This window comes from Erythranthe guttata, chromosome 14 (genome assembly GCF_056151865.1).
Source record: "Erythranthe guttata isolate IM_541 chromosome 14, IM_541, whole genome shotgun sequence".
Taxonomy (NCBI): Eukaryota; Viridiplantae; Streptophyta; class Magnoliopsida; order Lamiales; family Phrymaceae; genus Erythranthe; species Erythranthe guttata.
Genome location: NC_142546.1, coordinates 1,225,564 through 1,243,525, shown reverse-complemented (window position 1 = coordinate 1,243,525; position 17,962 = coordinate 1,225,564). Strand labels below are relative to the sequence as shown.

Below are 17,962 nucleotides of genomic sequence, written 5' to 3'. Positions count from 1 at the left end.
GCCGCACAGGCCGCAGTTGTTCACGTCGGAGGAGACGTCGACGCAGCGGTTGCGGCAGCAGCGCCGCCGGATTCTAGGGAAGCCGCCTCCTTGGTCGTCGTTGCAGATCCACGGCCGCCGCCGGCACCCCATGAATCGGGGGTTCCTGAATCCCATCAGCCACGGGGACACGGCGGCGGCGGAGGACGAGTTCGCGGTGGCGTTATTGGCATTATTAATAATAATAGGTAGTACGAGGTTCTTTTTGGCTTGTATGGTTGTTGCAAAATACAGACAAAGTACTAGGATTAACCGTATTTGCATCTCTTGGCCGTTAATTTTGTGCTGTAAGATTTTTTTATTTTAGAGATGTGTATATATATATATAATAAAAAAATAATTAAAATTAAATTAAAAATTAAAAAAATAAGGGAGGTAAAAAGGGTATATGGTTACATGGAAATAAGGGAAAAATCATGTTTTTCTTACAGAGGGGGTGATTAAATTTACGTGAAGAGAGAGTGTTTTGATGATCTTCATTACATTATTATGATCAATATTGAGAAGCCAAGGGTTTTTTTACTTTTTTCACACCTTTCGCCATTCCTTTGGTATCAACAAAAGTAGGGACGGAAATTGGACCGAAATTAGCACTTTTGAAAAGGAAAAAAAAAATTGAAGTGAAAAACCCGATTCATGTTCCGTTGAAAAAAAGTATCGAAAATCGGAATTTAGAATTGAAAGTACATTTTTTATTTTTTGGAATTAGTTTTAAAAAAATTGAATTGGACATCGAAATCTTATATTTATTTCAATTTTCTTAAAGAAAATTTAAAAATAATAAAAAATTGGAAATCGAACTTTTCGGAAAAAAATTGGACTACATAAAACAGGCCCAAATGTTTTACTTTGTATAATTGTTTTAAAATAATTTATAAATTAATATTTGTTGAGCCTGGACTACAAGCATAGCCCGGTCATGTTTCTTAAATGGGCTCAATAGGCCCAAATGTTTTACTTTGTATAATTGTTTTAAAGTAATTTATATTTTTTTTTTAATTTCGTATATAGTTAATATGTATGTCTTATTTAAACATTTGGGTATAATTAAAGCATTTGATTTCTATGATTTTTTATTTATGAATTACAACCATCCTGGTCACAAGAACTTTTTATAAATGATTTATTGGTAATTATTTTGTTGGCATATTTTTTACATATATAATTTTTAATTTCCTAGGCATCTTCACTTTTAATGTTGTGAAACTTTACCCCTAGTTTTTTAACACAATTTCCTCTCATCAATTAATATAATTAAATGCTCATCAAAGAACTACTATTAGAGGCTAATATTTAGAGATTAGTAGAACTATTAATTAGAAGTTAATAAAGACTATTAATTAGGAGCTAGCTACTAATCCAATTTTAATTGGTTGACTTACACTACCATTTTTTTCCTACATTGGCCCCTCCCCTCCTTTTTAATTTTTATTTTTTCCCTCTCAAATTAAATCTTTCTTAAAAAAATATTATATCTTGAAACATGAGATCACTATTTATTAAGACAAAAAATCAACACTTGTACTAATTATTTCTCAATGGATCTTGATGCATCAAAAGCCCTTTCTCCCATCACAACTCCACCTTTGCACACTCCACAAATAAACTCACCCATAATAGCTATTGCCATGTTTGGCATTTTATCCACGTGCTTCTTCGTAATTGGCTACTACGTATTCGTCGTCAAATGCTACTTAAACCGCACAAGCCATATCTCCGATGACCCTCTGACGTTCTACTCTCCAAGACGCGAAAATCGAGGGCTCGATGCATCTGCAATAAGATCAATCCCAATTCTTGAATTCAAGAAAGTTGAATTCTCGGAACGAAAGCCTTACGAATGCGCCATTTGTTTGGACGAGTTCGAGGAGGATGAGATGATTAGAGTAATCCCGTTTTGTGGACACTACTTCCACGTAGATTGTATAGATGTTTGGCTTCACAAAAATGCCAATTGCCCTAATTGCAGAACAAGTGTTTTGGCTTATGATATAAGACTCAATTATTGGGATCAAACAATAATCCATGCTCATGATCAAAGCCCTTCTAATTACGACGAAGAATGTGTGGTGATTGAAATAGAATCACAAGAAAATTCGAACTCGGGCCAACTTATATCGAGTATTCCTTCGAAGGATAAGTTTGAAAAAAGCGGGATTTCGAGAAGCGGGGAAAAAAACAGAAGAGTTCTAAGCATGGGAGACGAGTGTATTTATAGTAGGCAGAAAGACGAACAATTTGAAGTGGTTCATCCCATTATAAGGAGGTCTTTCTCCATGGATTATTGCAGCAATGGAAGAGTTAAAAGATCATTGTTTTCTTGATTATGTAATTTCTTTATTTTCTCCTTTTCTTTTATATAAATAATTGTTAGAATTATATAGGATTGCATTTTGTATTAGTTTGTTATTGGTCTAAAAATTGCAAATTCAATACGTAGTAGACTAGTAGTATATATCTTCAAGTTTTACAAAAAAAAAATGTTCTTAAAGGCCTTAAAGAATCAAATTATAATTATATTTTATTATTTGTAAAAAAAAATTGTAAATTCATGCGATTTTGCCCAAGTTTGCTTATTCTACACGTGCTCGATTATCTCCCACCATGCCTTGTCCAGTCACTAGTGTCTATCCTAGTCAATTAATAATTATATGTGGCAAGGAAAAAAAAATCATTTTAGGTATGAAAATTAAAAAAAAAACATTATTATTATTATTATAATACAAAGTGGATAAATATTTAAGACTTGTGATTAAAATATGGATATTAATGAATTCTACAATATTTATTTATAATTGATCAGTCGAATAAAATTTTGAATTTTCTTGAACAATTTGAGCTAAATGATCATTTATTTCGATTTATGGGGAATTTTAAATTGGACCTTTTTAAAGTTGATAATATTTTTTTTATTTATATGTAAGAAAACATATTTCAAGATTTTTTTAATTAAATTTTGTTTATTAAAAATTAAATAATTGATCTTGCCAAATTATGTATCAAATATTTATAATATGCTCTTTATTTAATTTAAAGCTTAAAATAATAAAACATTTGATAAAAATTAAACAATTAAAACTCAACACATTTTTCTACGTCTCATTATCATTTCCGTCTGCAACTCTCTCTCCCTCTCTCTCCGGCAACCATGAAGATCATAGTGGCAATCAAACGGGTCGTTGACTACGCCGTCAAAATCCGGGTCAAACCCGACAAGGTAACAAGGCCCGACAATCCACAAATGGTTGATTTGGGAGAAAATAGAATGAAAAATTAGCTCAAATTTGGGTTTTTTTTTTTTTTTTTTTTTTTTAATTTGTTTCAGAGTGGTGTGGAGACATCGAACGTGAAGATGTCGATGAACCCATTCTGCGAAATAGCGTTAGAAGAGGCGCTCCGGATCAAGGAATCGGGTCGGGCCTCCGAGGTGGTGGCTGTCAGCGTCGGCCCGGCCCAATGCGTCGACACACTCCGAACCGGGCTCGCTATGGGCGCTGATCGGGCCATCCACGTGGACTACGCAGGAACCCTTTACCCGCTTTCGATTGCCAAAATTCTCAAAGCGCTTGTTGATGCTGAGAAGCCCGGCCTTCTTCTTCTTGGAAAACAGGTCAATTTTCAATTTAGGGCTTTTTCTCTGAAATTGGATTTAGGGCAAATTCTATTTTGTGATTTATAAGATTTGGGGATTTGAGGGTTTAATTTAATAGCTGTGTTTATTCTAGGCTTCTTCTACATATTGAAAATGTAAGCTTTTTAGCCAGTGGCAATGTTGTAAGTATGAGATTAAAACCGGTCAGTAGAAGTTTAAGGAATCGAGTGTTCTGTTTCGTAGTCCCGGTATATAAGCTCGGAACTTCTTTCCGTGGGTGTTCGAATTCATTCGAAAAGAACATAATTTAATTAGTACTGCTGGTCTAAGCTTCTATTAGAGAAACGAAGTTCTCAAATTTTGTTCGGAAGTTTCCGGAAGCCACGTTTCGTTTGGCAGTCGGATGTTGTTTTCTTTTTGTGTCGATTTTTTTCAAGATACTGATTAGAAAGCATTCCTTATTTGCTTGTTTGAGTTTCTTCCTTTATATGTTGTTGTCCTATTATTTATTTATTTATTTTAAAACGATTCTTGAAGATTTTACTTCGGATATTGGTTTCTGATGTCGCGATTTGTGTAGGCAATTGACGATGACTGTAACCAAACGGGCCAAATGGTTGCAGGGCTTCTCAAATGGCCTCAAGCCACTTTCGCCTCCAAGGTTACCCTCGTTTTCTTCACTACAATTATGTCATTTTTTCATAAAACCAATTATTTTTATACAGAACTTCGTTTTTTCGAGCGTTTGCGTTTTCGCATACCCTTTTTTGCAAAAGAATCAAATTTTCAAAAATAAACGTTTCCCTCTTTCTTGTGCTTTTCTTGATTTTAACTCGATTACTACTGCATTCTATTAGGTTGTACTCGACGCAGAAAATAAAGTAGCAACAGTAGACAGAGAGGTCGATGGTGGCATCGAGACCTTATCCTTGGATTTACCTGCTGTCATCACGTAAAAAAAAAAAATTTATTTATTCGCTTTTCGTTTGTTCTTTATATTGCTTTTATTTTTTTGCCTTTGTATCGTGTTCAAATAAAGAAAATGGCACTAAAATTGCGACATTTGCAGGACTGACTTGAGACTGAACCAACCGAGATACGCAACCCTCCCGAATATTATGAAAGCGAAATCAAAGGTGATAAAGAAAGTGACTCCACACGATCTAAATGTGGAAATTAAATCGGATTTGGAAGCTGTACAAGTGGCCGAACCCCCGAAAAGAAAATCAGGAACCGTACTTTCTTCTGTAGACGAATTGATCGACAGGTTGAAAAACGAAGCTCGTGTTATATGAAATGATCACTTCTAAGTGCTTAGCAGATTCTAATTAGTGTTACTAATCACAATGTTAGTGACACTTATTTAACTACTACCTTGAGTAATGTATTTGTGTAAGAATACATAACATGGGAATTTGTTGTGAGGTTGAAAATGTTCCAAGACTGCATTTTTATTTTCATTCTTTAAAAGATTCTTTTACCCTTTGTTTCATCTGTCCCTTGTCCCTTGATACATGTGTAAGGCCAATATATGCACATGTATTCATCAAGTGGCAAAAATTTAATTTTAGTCCACAGACACTCTTATTATTATTTACTCTCTTTTTTTCATATTGAAAATAAAATAAAATAAAATAAAATAAATATTCTACAATGGTGAAGTCTGTGAATTGGACAATGGTTGTGAAATGCGGAATCGGATCTGAGGCGGTTAAACACTCCACATGATTAATTGGTGCGACGGTGATTAATCGACCATAAATTAAAAATAAATCAGTTTTTTTTTTTTTTATATTTTATAATTTTAGATACTTCCTCAAAACATATTTAAACATGATTTTATCCGGTTTATATATCATATTTACATAATAAAATTTAATAATAATAAAATTATAAATATAATAAAAATCATTACAAAATAAAAATGAAACGAAAATCTCGTACACCCCAAAATTATAAATAAAATGACACCTTTTATAATAATAATAATAATAATAATAATAATAATAATAATAATAATAATAACAATAATAATAATGATGATAATAATAATAATAATAATAATAATAATAATCTTATATATAAAAGAAAGAAACGTTGGACAACCCTACGAAACCCTAATGGCATTTTTGTAATTATTTATTTTTAATATTTTTTTTACTAATTTTCTAATTATATTTTCAACAATTATCAAAATTGACACTAAACCGTGCATCTATATCTCAAATCTTAAGAAATAAAGATAAAAATTCTATTTGTTAAATTGATCAATTTTTTCACTTTTAAAATCCGATTCCGTGCATCGCACGGGAAGAAAATGCTAGTTAGTAATAATATAATAATATAGGAGGGAATAAATAAAATAAAAATAAAATATCACGCCAAATAATAGCATCTAATTAAAAAAAATGGCACAACCAGATTCCATATTCCAACACTTTTATGTCTTATTCACACAAATACGATTTTCGGCGGCTCAAATTACAACTTGCATGTTGCTAATCCAATAATTAACCCCCCACCCCCAACCCCCCGGGTGGACACGTGTCGGTTTATAAATGGTTCAGCTCCCCACCGCTCGAATCATATCTCGCGACTCTCTTTTTTTTTTTCAACCCAAAATTTCTCAACATTCGCTTTCTCTTAAAAAAAATCAAAATAAAAACCTGCATTTTTTTCAATGTCTAATTGAATTGAGTGCTCCCAATTCTTTGCCCTAATTTTGACATTTTGATTGTGAAAAATGAATGATTATAGTAATAATCAGCTGGATTCATTCGACGATTGCTGGACTGACTTAATTGATTGCAGCAGCCTCTTGGACGACGGCGTTCCGGCGGCGGCCGATCTATATTGGAACCCTCAGCCGCCCATCCAAAAGTGAGCCCCTATCTCAATTATTTTTATTTCATTTATCATCATTGTTTAAATTGGTTAGAACCCCTGCGCGTGTGCGCGTGTGCGATGCGTGTGATTGTGTGTGTCTGTTAGTTTATCTTCTCTTCCTTCTGTATGTAAGAGATTTGTCTCCAATATTTAGGGATTTCAGCTTCTGTTCTCTGTTTGGAATTCAAAATACCTGAGGGGAAAATTAGAAAATTAATAAAAAAAAAAAAAAAAACCTTTTTTTTTGTTTTCATTTTAATTTTATTTTGTGAAAAAAAATTATTTTGTGAAATTTTATACAAAATGTGGAGTAGAATGATTGGTCAAGAGGGGCGTTTTGGCCGTTTCGCCAGCCGTCTCTAGAGCTTTTTTACTTTTTCGATATCGTTAAATTTGATACATTATCACTTAATCAATAGTAGTGTGATTCTTCTACATAATGATGTTCAAAACAATGATCATAAAAATAAATATATTATTTCGATAAGAAACATATTGCTAGTTGTAATTAGACTTAATTTTATAAAACGGAATATTAAGGATAACCGTTAGTATCGGGAATCATGTGTGAATCTATTTGAGCTTAACTTGTTTGAAGTCCAAATATATTGTGTTGATGTAGGAAATCTATTACCTCTGCATTTTGTCGTATATTTTTACTAGCTTTCGGTTTGTGAATGGAATTATCCGGGCAAATTTACATTACGAGTAAAATTTTCTGCAAGAGTGGTTCTAATAAGACCAACTATTTTTTGTTGCAGTGGTGGTGTGACAATTGATGCCTCACTTAGTGGAATTATATCACAAGTAAGTGAATGCGCCGAAGAACAAGAATGTCGAAGAAAGAGGTAATAATCAAAATGACATATGAACATATTTGAATATTTCGTAAAGCTTCTCTTTAGCTCTTCGGCTATACGAGTTCAAAGAAGTTCTATTTGTGTTTGTCTATAGAAATTCATCCAATATTAGAGTTGAAATATTATCATATTTTGCTTAACTAACCAGTTGGGAATCTCGTTTCTGTTTCTGAGAAAGCTCTAGTATTAAATAATTGAATTTACGTGACCAAAATTTTTGGATGAAGAAACATTTTTTTTTCAAAACCGGAACTAAATTTCTTTTCGGTTTTGTTGACTGCGATTCTACGATTTTACAGAGGACGCAGTAGTGGTCAATGTGGTGTAACGGGAAACAAAGCATGCCGTGAGAGAATGAGGAGAGAGAAATTAAATGAAAGGTATGTATTTCGTATTTTTTTTATATATAAGTCCTTAGTTCATATTATTGAAAGAAAGTTGTAAATCCGAAAATGCTGGAAAATTTAGAACATTCTATGTACTTTGTTTCACACAGGTTCTCGGAACTGTCTTCGGTTTTGGAACCTGGTAGACCGATTAAATCCGACAAATTAGCCATACTCGGTGATGCCATTAGGGTTTTAAACCAGCTAAAAACCGAATCAGACGAGTACAAAGAGATGAACGAAAAACTCTTGGAAGAGATCAAAACTCTAAAGGTATATTCTCCGTTTTATGCTGTCGACTTCTAACAATCGGAATCGAAAGAAAATTTGTCAGAAATAATTTTATTTGATAATAGGCTGAGAAGATCGAACTTCGAGATGAGAAAATGGTGCTTAAGACAGATAAAGAAAGAATGGAGCAGCAATTGAAAACGATGGCTGTTCCTCAGACGGGATTCATGCCAGCTCATCCATCGATGTATCAGGCGGGGCCCAATAAGATGCCCATGTACCCCAACTTCGGTCTTGTGCCTATGTGGCAGTATTTACCGCCAGCTGGCCGTGACACATCTCAAGATCCCGAGCCCTTTTCTCGTGCTGCTTGATATTTTCATAAGCTTGTGAATATGAATTTAATCCGCCGATTGATTAGCTTCGTTTTTTTTCTGATATTCGGCGCTAAATTTTTTTCTAGTATTGAATAAGTGGGAAAGATTTCGATTTTCTTGAGGGAAGTGGATTATGTTTTTGCTGAATTAGTCGACGATTTTATAACGTTCGAACTGTGTTGTTTTGGTGCCCGGATTTAGGATTTATTGCTTGGTGTAGTATATGGAGGGTTTCTATTGTTGGTTGAAATCAACTTCTTTTTTTTTTTTTTTTTTTTATTTTTTATTATGCATTAGTTCTTATTGTTGTGTTATTATCAATTTACCCTTTTTAGGGTAAAGTATAACCTAGGTTTATTTACGAAAAAAACCCTTATTATTCATAATTACATCCACCTGACTGCAATTTGTAAGTTTCTTACATTAACACCCTTTTGTACAAGGGGTTGATGTAAGAAATTTACAAACTATAGTGGGCTAGGTGTAATTTCTTAAAAATGGGGGTGGGGGTTTGTAACTAGACTTTCCCTCAGGGAGGTGATTGTAATTTGCCCTTATTAATTGGAATTGGGCTTCTGCTGATGTATTGAGCTTATGATTTTAAGCCTATAATATTGGGCTTTGATCTGAGCATGTAATTTGGGGCTACGGCCCATAATATAAAATTGTATTATGTAGCAATAGAAAAATCGGGAATATTCATATATAATTATACATGATTAATAGTTAGGTATTCTATTCAATACTTATTTTAATTCGAGAATTTTAGAGTTAAACTTATCCTGCTGCAATTTTTTGAAATTATAAAAGAAAGTCGATTATTGCGGAAAAAAGAAAAAGACAAACAAACAAAAACAAGTGGGAAATGTCAAATGTGGGGCCCAAGGTGGGACCACCTTTAAAGAAAATTGAGAGCTGAATACCGCAATCATTGAATCACATACTTAATGAAATATGATAACCACTTGAAACCAAGACAAGAGGTTGTTTTTTGAAGAAAAAAATCAAAATTAAATGAAAATTTTTGGTGTTGTAATTTGTATTTGCCTATTTTTGGTAACTATTATTATTATTATTATTATTATTATTATTATTATTATTATTATTATTATTATTATTATTATTATTATTATTATTAATTGGACTATATTTCTATCTAGCTCGTCTAGATATTGATGGAAAATGAAGGGTACTCCCTAAACTTAGGATAAATTGCAAATAAGGTCCCATCTATCTGTAATTACTAAAATCCTCTCAACTTTTATTTCTTTCTTACACCGACCCCTTATAGTATGGAACTTTATTATTTTAGGAAATATTTCCCAAAAAATGTCATATTATCTGCTCACATTGCATTGCAATGTCACTGCACTTTCTCGATTTTTCAGGGATATCCTCTGAAATAAAAAGAATTCCATAAAAAATCGCACCGCATAGGGTCAGTATAAAACGGAAACAAACGTCCAGGAGATTTTGATAAATAGAAGGGGTATCTTTCGTAATTTAACCTAAGTTTAGGGGTTTTTTCGAGTTTTCCAAAAAATAAAATAATAATAAAAATCCGATCTTTACTGTTGTTTTGCCTCGCCAAAAACAAATCATCACAAAAAATGGTTGCTAGTGAAGAAATCCAGGCGCCAGCCGCCACAAAATACGACCGGAGAGCAGAACTACAGGCCTTCGACGACACAAAAGCCGGCGTCAAAGGACTCGTCGACGCCGGAGTTACCGAGCTGCCGAGAATCTTCATCCATCCACCGGAAAGCCTGAAAGATATCACCACCACCACAACCTCGACCAAATCAACCCACTCCAGTACTTTTCCGGTGATAGATCTCGACGGAATCGACACGGATCCCAGAATCCGCGAGAAGATCGTCGACGAGGTCGGAAAAGCAGCAGAAAGTTGGGGCTTTTTCCAAGTTATTAATCACGGCATAGAAGCCAGAATTCTAGAGGAGATGCTGGACGGAATTCGTCGGTTCAACGAGCAGGAAACGGCGATTAAGAAGCAGTATTACAGTAGAGATTTAACGGCAGCGTTTAAATTTAACAGCAACTTCGATTTGTTCAGTTCTCCGGCAGCTAATTGGAGAGACTCCATTTTTATCCCCGTTGCTCCTAATCCACCTAAGCCGGAGGAATTGCCTCTTGTTTGCAGGTATATTCTATTTTTATAAACTTTTAATTAGTTAGTTAATTAATTAGTTAATTAATTAGTTAGTTAATTAATTAGCTGGGCATATTACAGCCACTCCGGCCCAAATTACGAAAAAAAACCTCTTGTTTCGATAACTACAGTCACCCCTCATTTTAAATATTGGGTAAATTACACCCACATCCCTAAGGTATGCTTAAATAACTTTAAGGTCCTTCTGGTATCGATAATTACACTCACCCCTTGAAACGTAGTTATAAACTCTAATGGGATAATGCATTGGATACGTTATTACGATAGAGTTCTAACGGACTATTATTATCAGGAAGTGGTGGAGACAACAAAGAGTTATGGGTGATTTAAGAAATATTGGGGGAGCCATGTCACCTCATAACTCTCCATAACTCTATGTTATCTCCACCACTAGCTAAAATTAATAGTCCATTAGAACCCTATCGGAATAATGTATCCAATGCATTATACCGTTAGAGTTTCTAACTATATTTCAGGGGGTGAATGTAATTATCGATACCATAGGGACCTTAAAATTATTTAAGCATACCTGAGGGGTGTGGGTGTAATTTACCCTTAAATATTTTTACATTAAATTTATGTAACTCGGTTATTCGTATATTCAGTTTGATGGTTCGATTTTACCGATTTAACATTCCTAAATTTACCTTTGGAGGATATTTTCGTAAGATAATGCATAGTTGAGGGGTGATTGTAATTACTCAAATAGGAGGGGAGTTTTCGTAATTTGATCATAACTCAGGAAGTGACCGTAATTTGCCCTAATTAGTTAGTTAGTAAACAATTAAATACTATTATATCTAATCCAAATTAATCTGATCAATGTAACCATATTTGTGCTTGTAGAGAAATCATGTTAGAATACTCTAAGCAAGTGATGGAATTGGGGAAAACTTTGTTGAAGTTGCTATCGGAAGGTTTGGGCCTGAGCCCGAATCGTCTGATGGAAATGGAATGCGCGGATTCGCTTGCGCTTATCTCCCATTACTACCCGGCGTGCCCGGAGCCCGATAAGACATTGGGCACCACAAGGCATTCGGACAATGATTTTGTATCCGTACTTTTACAAGACAACTTGGGAGGGCTTCAAGTGGTTCACGACGATCGTTGGGTTGATGTTGTCCCGATACCGGGGGCCTTGGTAATCAACATCGGCGATCTTCTTCAGGTATTTTTCTGGATTTTGTTCGTCTTTTAAGGCCTCGTCTGGTTAGCAAGTGTTTTTTTTTTTTAATATTCATATCGTGTCACGCTATGAGGAAGTATGAGAGGGGAAAGACCTTATTGAATGTTTGGTTAGTCTAATAATTTTCCGGGTTTGGGCCGCAATTGTGGAGAATATGGCTCTAATCTTGACTAATTGGGAGATAATTTATTGGACCCGACGGTAATATAATTATATAATTAGGTTTTTCTTTCGAAATTGTGAAAAGTTATTGGATTAACCAAATATCCAATGAATTCCAATTATGTAATTAATCACGACTAATCGAGGCCTAAGTAGATATTCATTCGCGCACAAATTGTCTCTTGATTTATTTTTAATGGGTGATATTTTTCAGCTAGTAACAAATGACAAGTACAAAAGTGTGGAGCACAGAGTGTTGGCAAGCAATACCGGGCCGAGAATATCTGTCGCGAGCTTCTTCGGCAGAGATTCCGGGCCGAGCCCAAAAGTGTTGGCACCGATTGAAGAGATGCTGTCCGAAGAGAATCCGCCAAAGTATCGCCCAACCACAGCCAAGGAATATACCGATTTCTTTCGTGCTAAGGGGCTCGATGGCACTTCCGCCTTGTTGCATTTCAGACTATAGATATACTTGTTTTTTTATCTTGTGATGAAAATTATTATGTATTTTGTAATGCTGATAGAAATAAAAGTGTAATTTGTTGTCCGAAACATTTGTTTTGATGTAATAAAACGAAACTTCATCAACCAATTCTAAAAAAAAAAAGAAAAAAAAAATAAAACTCGACTATGTTCTCGTTCACTTAAGTGGGGTCGATTTTGTTTTCAGCTTAAAGTGTGACAGTAGAGGGACTCCGTCGAGGCCATTGGCGTACCGACATGCAATGATTTCTTCTGTGGTGGCACCTCGGTAAATTGGTCGATTTTCTTCGGACAATAATTCCTCGATTGGTCTGTAGATTCGGGAATCGTTTGTTTCTTGGATATGCATCCTGAAAAAGAATGCTACCGAGATTCTTGGACCCAAGTTATTTGCTAGTACTCTGTGGTAGACACTTTTAAACTTGGCATTTGTGATGAGCTGCAAAATAATATAGACGACACGGGTTATTCTTTTTCGAGCGACAGCTAATTTGAAACAGAGAAAAGGGATTACGAAACTCGCCTGCATAAGGTCTCCAATGTTGACTATAAGAGACCCGGGGCAAAAAGGTACATTCACCCACTCATCTTTGTGGAGAACTTGTAGACCACCAATTTGGTCTTGGAGAAGAAGAGTCAAGAAGCCACTATCAGTGTGACTACTGAGGCCCAATGTCGAACAGGGTTCGGGGCAAGGAGGGTAGTAATGGGCCGTGACGTAAAGCCCGTTCGCACAATCCATCTCTTTCAAGTGATCCGATTTTAGCCCGAGTGCCTCCGAGAGGAACCCGAATATTTCCATCCCCAATTTCTTTACGTGGTTCGAGTATTCGATCATGGTGTCTCTGCAAATTTTTAATTTTGTTGAGTTTAACAAAGATTGTCATTACGCTTTAGGTTCGAAATTGGAATATTCCGAATTCCGTCGGTTCTAATTTTTAAAACTTCCGGGAAAACCGAAATAGGAATAAATTTTAGATTCCCAAATTTTAATTTGAATTGTAAGGGTAAATTACAACCACATCCCTGAGGTAAAACTCTTTTGTTTGAGAAATTACAACCAACCCCTGAAATTTGTAAATTTCTTACATTCACTCCCGACAAAAGGTGTTGACGTAATACATTTACAAATTTCAAGGGGATGGTTGTAATTATTGGAAGCCGAAGTTTTTTTTTTTTTGTAAGTAAATCTTATTTCATGGGGCGGTTGTAATTTACGCTAATCGTAAATTGAAATTAGTTTTTCACTGTCAAGAGATCGGTGCTTTGAAATTACGAGTATTAAGAAAAAGTAATTTAAAAAAAAATAAAGATTTAAGATTTAATCATTCTTAACTAGTGATGTACCTGCAAACTTGAGGGATATATTCAGGTTTTGGTGGATCTGGCGCCATAATCAAATAAAGCGTGTCTCTCCAATTAGCGCTTTTTGCTACATGCAAATCAAAGTTGCTATTGTACAACACCTTCTTCTTGAAATCACGAGAATAGTACTCTTTCTTCACACCATCCTCCATTTCATGAAATTTCCTTACATCCTCAATCACTTTATTCATGAGACTTGTAGGAATCCCATGATTCACTATCTGAAAAAACCCCCATTCCTCACTAGCTTCTCTAACTCTATCCACGATTTCGCCGCGCGGATAAGCCGCAAAATCGATAACCGGAACACTTAACTCGCATTTAGTAGAGATCGATTTCTTTTCAAGCATGTATTCCTCGTGGAGGAATATTCGCGGGATTTTTTCGACACCGGAGTCGACGAGCCCCTTCACACCGGTTTTCGTGTTATCGAAATCTTGAACGTCGATGATGTTTTTATCGTATCGAGAGTTGTCGGCTGGATGGACTTTGCCATGAACATCTTTTGTTAGCACCATTTTTTTGTCTGAATTTTGATCAAGTGGGATTTCAAGAAAGAGATGAGATTATAACATATGGTTCACATTAGATGCATTAAATTAGTATTTATATATTTTTATTTTTTCTAATTCAGCATCAGCCTGTCAGGGATCACCTCACATGTGATCTAAAATAAATAAATAAATAATAATTATTGAGATATATATATGCTACAGATTTAGATCACATAAAAAGGCCAAAATTGATGATGATTGATTAAGTAGATGAGATCAAAGTGATGGTGATAATATTGTATGTTATCGAATTGCTAAAAAAATAATATGCATTATTATTATTTTACTAGTAAATTACCGTCATCCCTGATGTAATATCAAATTACAAAAAAAAAAAAAAAAAAAAACCCTCTTGTTTAGATAATTACAACAGCCCCTTAACTATATTGTCTCACGAAAACCCCCTCCTTCAATAGGGGTTTTTTCATAATTTTATCTTTCCTCAGGGGTGGCCGTAATTTGCACTTGTTTTAATCAAAATAAAACAAACAAAACCTTGTTTTTTCTTGTGTAAGCCCTGCCTGAATAGTATTAGGTCAAGACTTCAATTCACTTTGAGTTTGGGTAATAAAAAGAAAAGCAGAGCACATACTGAATCCAGAATTTAAAATCATCAAATGGCAGATTTGTCTGAAATTTTCTGAACTGTAATAACATGGTCGAAGGAAGAAAAAAAAAAAAAAAAGACGAACGAAAATAAAGGCATTACAGTGCTGCTAGTGATACAACCTCAACAAAACTGACTCTAGTAACAATCAGGCAAATTTGTTAAACGTAAAGTTAATGTACCGACTAAAAACCGATCATTCTTGTTTGTTCCTTTTAATTTGTTTTTGCTTTTGGAGTCTTCTTCTTCAATGATCTCCTTGGCATTGAGTTCTTCATGCCGATGAAGAAAAGCAGAGCCCCAAGCAATGCCAAACTCTATTTAGATAAAAGAAGATGACAATGTGAGCTAATTTACCTTGATAAGTAACTAACGACGTATCTAAAATTGCTATTACCAGTCCATTGAATACTAACCTGAGTAAACTTGACAAAGAGTTGGGCGAATTCCTTCTTGTCAGCTTCGTAATTGTAGAAATCGTACAAGATTGGTGCTGAAATTGCTTGATGCAGAAGCTGTGGATACACAAAGATAAAAACTTTAGTGTCCAAAGATAAAAGTTTGAAACTTTATATCAATGAATATGATTTTTTTCCCGAATGAGAAATACCAGAATAGAAGCTCCGAAAGAGCTGCCGAAGACGAACAAGAGGCTTCCAAGTGCCTTCATTATGATGGCTCCCAATATTAATTGTTTCATCTGAAATAATAATTTCTTTTTTTAAATCCCGAATTTGTAATTACTGATATGATTTCACCATATGAATTTTCCATTAAAGAAAATATATATAGAAGGGAATACTTACTTCTACATGTGGAACTTGAAATCCAGTTTGGGCTGCGACGTGCTTTGAGAGAACATTGATTTTTGGCTTTAAAAGCTTTGCCGCGGGCCCACCATCAACACCAAATTCGTTGAACCTAAATAAGTTTTATAGTAGGATGCATAAGAAAGTGAAAATTTTCACAGCAAAAAACTTCGAAAAGCTCCGATTATTCAAGGGATTTGACTTGTCATTAATCAACTGACATGATGTGGTGTAAAGATGGACACATGGACTCGTTAAATATGAATCTGAACTTTCGACTAATCAAGAATCGAGACATTTATTACAGCTTCACATGATTAAGAACCATCAAAGATTAATTCAATCAACAAAAACTCCAGTGTGTCAAAGATTAAGACAACAGTAAACTAGCAAGTCTGAGTAATCTGTAAATTTCATCACCGAAAAATAACCTAAAACGAGCGTTGTAAAATCCAAATCAAGAAGCACCAACATTCGCAATTCTAATTCAGTAAAGGGTGCAATAGCTTAAATCCTATCTATCCTCGGAAACACAGTCGACATCATCGTCCAGTAAGTCGATTAGCTCACAGTAAGGTAATTGCACTATTATTAGTCAGATTATTACCAAACTCACTAATTTAACATAATTCCATCAAACAACCATGCCTATGATTCCATGAATACCTAATTCTTAAAAATAAAAAATAAAAAACTAAATACAATAAAGGAATCCTGCAATTAAGGTAACAAAACATCAACTGGAAAAAAAAAAGGTTAAAATAAAGCAGATAAATTGGGCGATAAATCCATCAGATCCAACGGTAACCAAAAGATGAAAAACAAGCTACATCCAGCTCTGATTTATCTCCAAACACCAACACAAAACATTTAAATGCATGAAAATCATGAAAAAAATTGGACAAAAAACAGAAAATAATGCGTGAGAAAGTATACACAGTAGAGGTGAAAAAGAAGCGCAGATCTGTATAGTAGATACGAAGTCTTACTCTTGGTAAGCGGAGAGAATGAAGACAGAGACAAACAGCAGTCTACCGAGAAAAGATAGGAACGCCATTGCTCTCTCTCTCTCCCTTTCTCTCTCTAGAAATTAGATTTGGGGGTTGACAGAGATTCAATGGGAGTGGGAGAGATTTTAGGAGCTTTGTAATTGTTCGGAAGAATACTAAATAGAAAATGACTTATTTAGTCCTCAGAGTTGTACACTGCGCTGCAGCTGCAGTACTTCAGCTCGAGCAGGAAGAGATAAATGGTAAGGCGGCAAGTAATTTCAAATTTTTAAAAAGATATTTAATATAAAAAAAAATTATAATATTTTTAAATTTTGTAGATTCGTTGTGGTTTATAGTTGCGAGCTGCGCGAGTACGAAATGAAAACGATATGTGCTGACTGAACGTGACACGTGGAGGCAGAAAGGGGGACACGTCTAAGCAGCCAATCAAAACTCGTCTGCGACGTATTTCGGCAGGGACGTGGCCGACTGTGGAAGCGCGTCTTGTTCACACATCATTGCAGAATGTGAGAGGTGTTTCTACTCTCTACTGCTCCGGAAATTCAAGTCAAACTAGTTTATTTTATTTTGACCAACAAGTCAAACTATTTTTATTTGACTCATTTCTTGTTCTTCTTTTCCTCTCCCTTGTTTTATTTTCTGTTCTTCGACAACTTCACCAAAGGAAAATTAAAAAATAATTGAAATAATTAATAAATAATTAATAAAGAATAATATAGAAATATGAAAATGAAGAACTCATTTCCAAATTCGAATCGACATACATTGGTCTAACAAGAAGTGGGCCCGGCCATCCACTAGAGTAATTAGGCATGGGCCTAAGGCCCCCCAATTTTTTGAATTGTTTTAGGGCCCAAAACAAAATATAAAATTTATTGTTTATACATAAAAATACATGTACATTATATTTTGGGTAAATTACACTTTCCCCCCTTGTACTTTGGCTAGATATTAATTTTACCCCATTCTACTCTCGATTGCATCGATTTAATCCCTGCACTTGAAAAATTGTCTCAATGTGGCCATCGCTGTTAGTTGTCACAGAATTGACATTAACAATGTTTGATCGAAGCTCTAAAATTACAAAAACGCCACATCCCAGTTTAAATAAATATTAAAAAAAATCAAACAACGAGAAAACATAGTTCACGACACCAGTCAATTTTTTTTTTAATTTTTTTAATAATTATTTACACTGGGATGGGTGATTTTTTTGTAATT

General features: G+C 34.6%; 6 protein-coding genes across 6 annotated transcripts; 4 read left to right on the top strand and 2 right to left on the bottom strand.

Annotated features, from left to right (window-relative positions):
* The first annotated feature begins 1,577 nt into the window (after positions 1-1,577).
* Positions 1,578-2,363, top strand: LOC105963040 (RING-H2 finger protein ATL16). Its single transcript, XM_012987396.2, has one exon. It carries the CDS (start codon positions 1,578-1,580, stop codon positions 2,361-2,363), a length of 786 nt encoding a protein of 261 aa, XP_012842850.2.
* A 734-nt stretch (positions 2,364-3,097) lies between these two features.
* ETFBETA (electron transfer flavoprotein beta) lies at positions 3,098-5,121 on the top strand. Its single transcript, XM_012987394.2, has 5 exons — positions 3,098-3,256; positions 3,365-3,649; positions 4,212-4,292; positions 4,489-4,583; positions 4,701-5,121. The coding sequence occupies exons 1-5, from the start codon at positions 3,188-3,190 to the stop codon at positions 4,924-4,926; spliced, it is 756 nt and encodes a 251-aa protein (XP_012842848.2). The 5' UTR covers positions 3,098-3,187; the 3' UTR covers positions 4,927-5,121.
* Positions 5,122-6,216: 1,095 nt separating this feature from the next.
* LOC105963039 (transcription factor bHLH104) lies at positions 6,217-8,621 on the top strand. Its single transcript, XM_012987395.2, has 5 exons — positions 6,217-6,511; positions 7,279-7,365; positions 7,677-7,757; positions 7,874-8,036; positions 8,120-8,621. The coding sequence occupies exons 1-5, from the start codon at positions 6,375-6,377 to the stop codon at positions 8,366-8,368; spliced, it is 717 nt and encodes a 238-aa protein (XP_012842849.1). The 5' UTR covers positions 6,217-6,374; the 3' UTR covers positions 8,369-8,621.
* Positions 8,622-9,663: 1,042 nt separating this feature from the next.
* Positions 9,664-12,558, top strand: LOC105963037 (1-aminocyclopropane-1-carboxylate oxidase homolog 1). Its single transcript, XM_012987393.2, has 3 exons — positions 9,664-10,532; positions 11,409-11,730; positions 12,125-12,558. The coding sequence occupies exons 1-3, from the start codon at positions 9,982-9,984 to the stop codon at positions 12,374-12,376; spliced, it is 1,125 nt and encodes a 374-aa protein (XP_012842847.2). The 5' UTR covers positions 9,664-9,981; the 3' UTR covers positions 12,377-12,558.
* LOC105963036 (1-aminocyclopropane-1-carboxylate oxidase homolog 11) lies at positions 12,547-14,398 on the bottom strand. Its single transcript, XM_012987392.2, has 3 exons — positions 13,741-14,398; positions 12,917-13,238; positions 12,547-12,832 (listed from the first exon to the last, which is right to left on the bottom strand). The coding sequence occupies exons 1-3, from the start codon at positions 14,274-14,276 to the stop codon at positions 12,551-12,553; spliced, it is 1,140 nt and encodes a 379-aa protein (XP_012842846.2). The 5' UTR covers positions 14,277-14,398; the 3' UTR covers positions 12,547-12,550.
* A 503-nt stretch (positions 14,399-14,901) lies between these two features.
* LOC105963035 (hypothetical protein) lies at positions 14,902-17,043 on the bottom strand. Its single transcript, XM_012987390.2, has 5 exons — positions 16,718-17,043; positions 15,726-15,840; positions 15,530-15,619; positions 15,336-15,434; positions 14,902-15,236 (listed from the first exon to the last, which is right to left on the bottom strand). The coding sequence occupies exons 1-5, from the start codon at positions 16,783-16,785 to the stop codon at positions 15,135-15,137; spliced, it is 474 nt and encodes a 157-aa protein (XP_012842844.1). The 5' UTR covers positions 16,786-17,043; the 3' UTR covers positions 14,902-15,134.
* Between the last annotated feature and the right edge of the window lie 919 nt (positions 17,044-17,962).

What these genes read in the sequence shown, in the direction of transcription:
- LOC105963040 (XM_012987396.2), top strand. Translation starts at nt 1,578, where the DNA reads ATGGATCTTGATGCATCAAAAGCCCTTTCTCCCATCACAACTCCACCT.
- ETFBETA (XM_012987394.2), top strand. Translation starts at nt 3,188, where the DNA reads ATGAAGATCATAGTGGCAATCAAACGGGTCGTTGACTACGCCGTCAAA. An exon ending in TTCTTCTTCTTGGAAAACAG is followed by an intron (nt 3,650 to 4,211) that starts GTCAATTTTCAA and finishes CGATTTGTGTAG; the next exon opens with GCAATTGACGATGACTGTAA. An exon ending in AAGCCACTTTCGCCTCCAAG is followed by an intron (nt 4,293 to 4,488) that starts GTTACCCTCGTT and finishes GCATTCTATTAG; the next exon opens with GTTGTACTCGACGCAGAAAA.
- LOC105963039 (XM_012987395.2), top strand. Translation starts at nt 6,375, where the DNA reads ATGAATGATTATAGTAATAATCAGCTGGATTCATTCGACGATTGCTGG. An exon ending in CAAGAATGTCGAAGAAAGAG is followed by an intron (nt 7,366 to 7,676) that starts GTAATAATCAAA and finishes ACGATTTTACAG; the next exon opens with AGGACGCAGTAGTGGTCAAT. An exon ending in AAGAGATCAAAACTCTAAAG is followed by an intron (nt 8,037 to 8,119) that starts GTATATTCTCCG and finishes ATTTGATAATAG; the next exon opens with GCTGAGAAGATCGAACTTCG.
- LOC105963037 (XM_012987393.2), top strand. Translation starts at nt 9,982, where the DNA reads ATGGTTGCTAGTGAAGAAATCCAGGCGCCAGCCGCCACAAAATACGAC. An exon ending in GAATTGCCTCTTGTTTGCAG is followed by an intron (nt 10,533 to 11,408) that starts GTATATTCTATT and finishes TTGTGCTTGTAG; the next exon opens with AGAAATCATGTTAGAATACT. An exon ending in ACATCGGCGATCTTCTTCAG is followed by an intron (nt 11,731 to 12,124) that starts GTATTTTTCTGG and finishes GATATTTTTCAG; the next exon opens with CTAGTAACAAATGACAAGTA.
- LOC105963036 (XM_012987392.2), bottom strand. Translation starts at nt 14,276, where the DNA reads ATGGTGCTAACAAAAGATGTTCATGGCAAAGTCCATCCAGCCGACAAC. An exon ending in TATATCCCTCAAGTTTGCAG is followed by an intron (nt 13,239 to 13,740) that starts GTACATCACTAG and finishes AAAAATTTGCAG; the next exon opens with AGACACCATGATCGAATACT. An exon ending in ACATTGGAGACCTTATGCAG is followed by an intron (nt 12,833 to 12,916) that starts GCGAGTTTCGTA and finishes ATTATTTTGCAG; the next exon opens with CTCATCACAAATGCCAAGTT.
- LOC105963035 (XM_012987390.2), bottom strand. Translation starts at nt 16,785, where the DNA reads ATGGCGTTCCTATCTTTTCTCGGTAGACTGCTGTTTGTCTCTGTCTTC. An exon ending in CTTTCGGAGCTTCTATTCTG is followed by an intron (nt 15,435 to 15,529) that starts GTATTTCTCATT and finishes GTGTATCCACAG; the next exon opens with CTTCTGCATCAAGCAATTTC. An exon ending in TCTTTGTCAAGTTTACTCAG is followed by an intron (nt 15,237 to 15,335) that starts GTTAGTATTCAA and finishes TTATCTAAATAG; the next exon opens with AGTTTGGCATTGCTTGGGGC.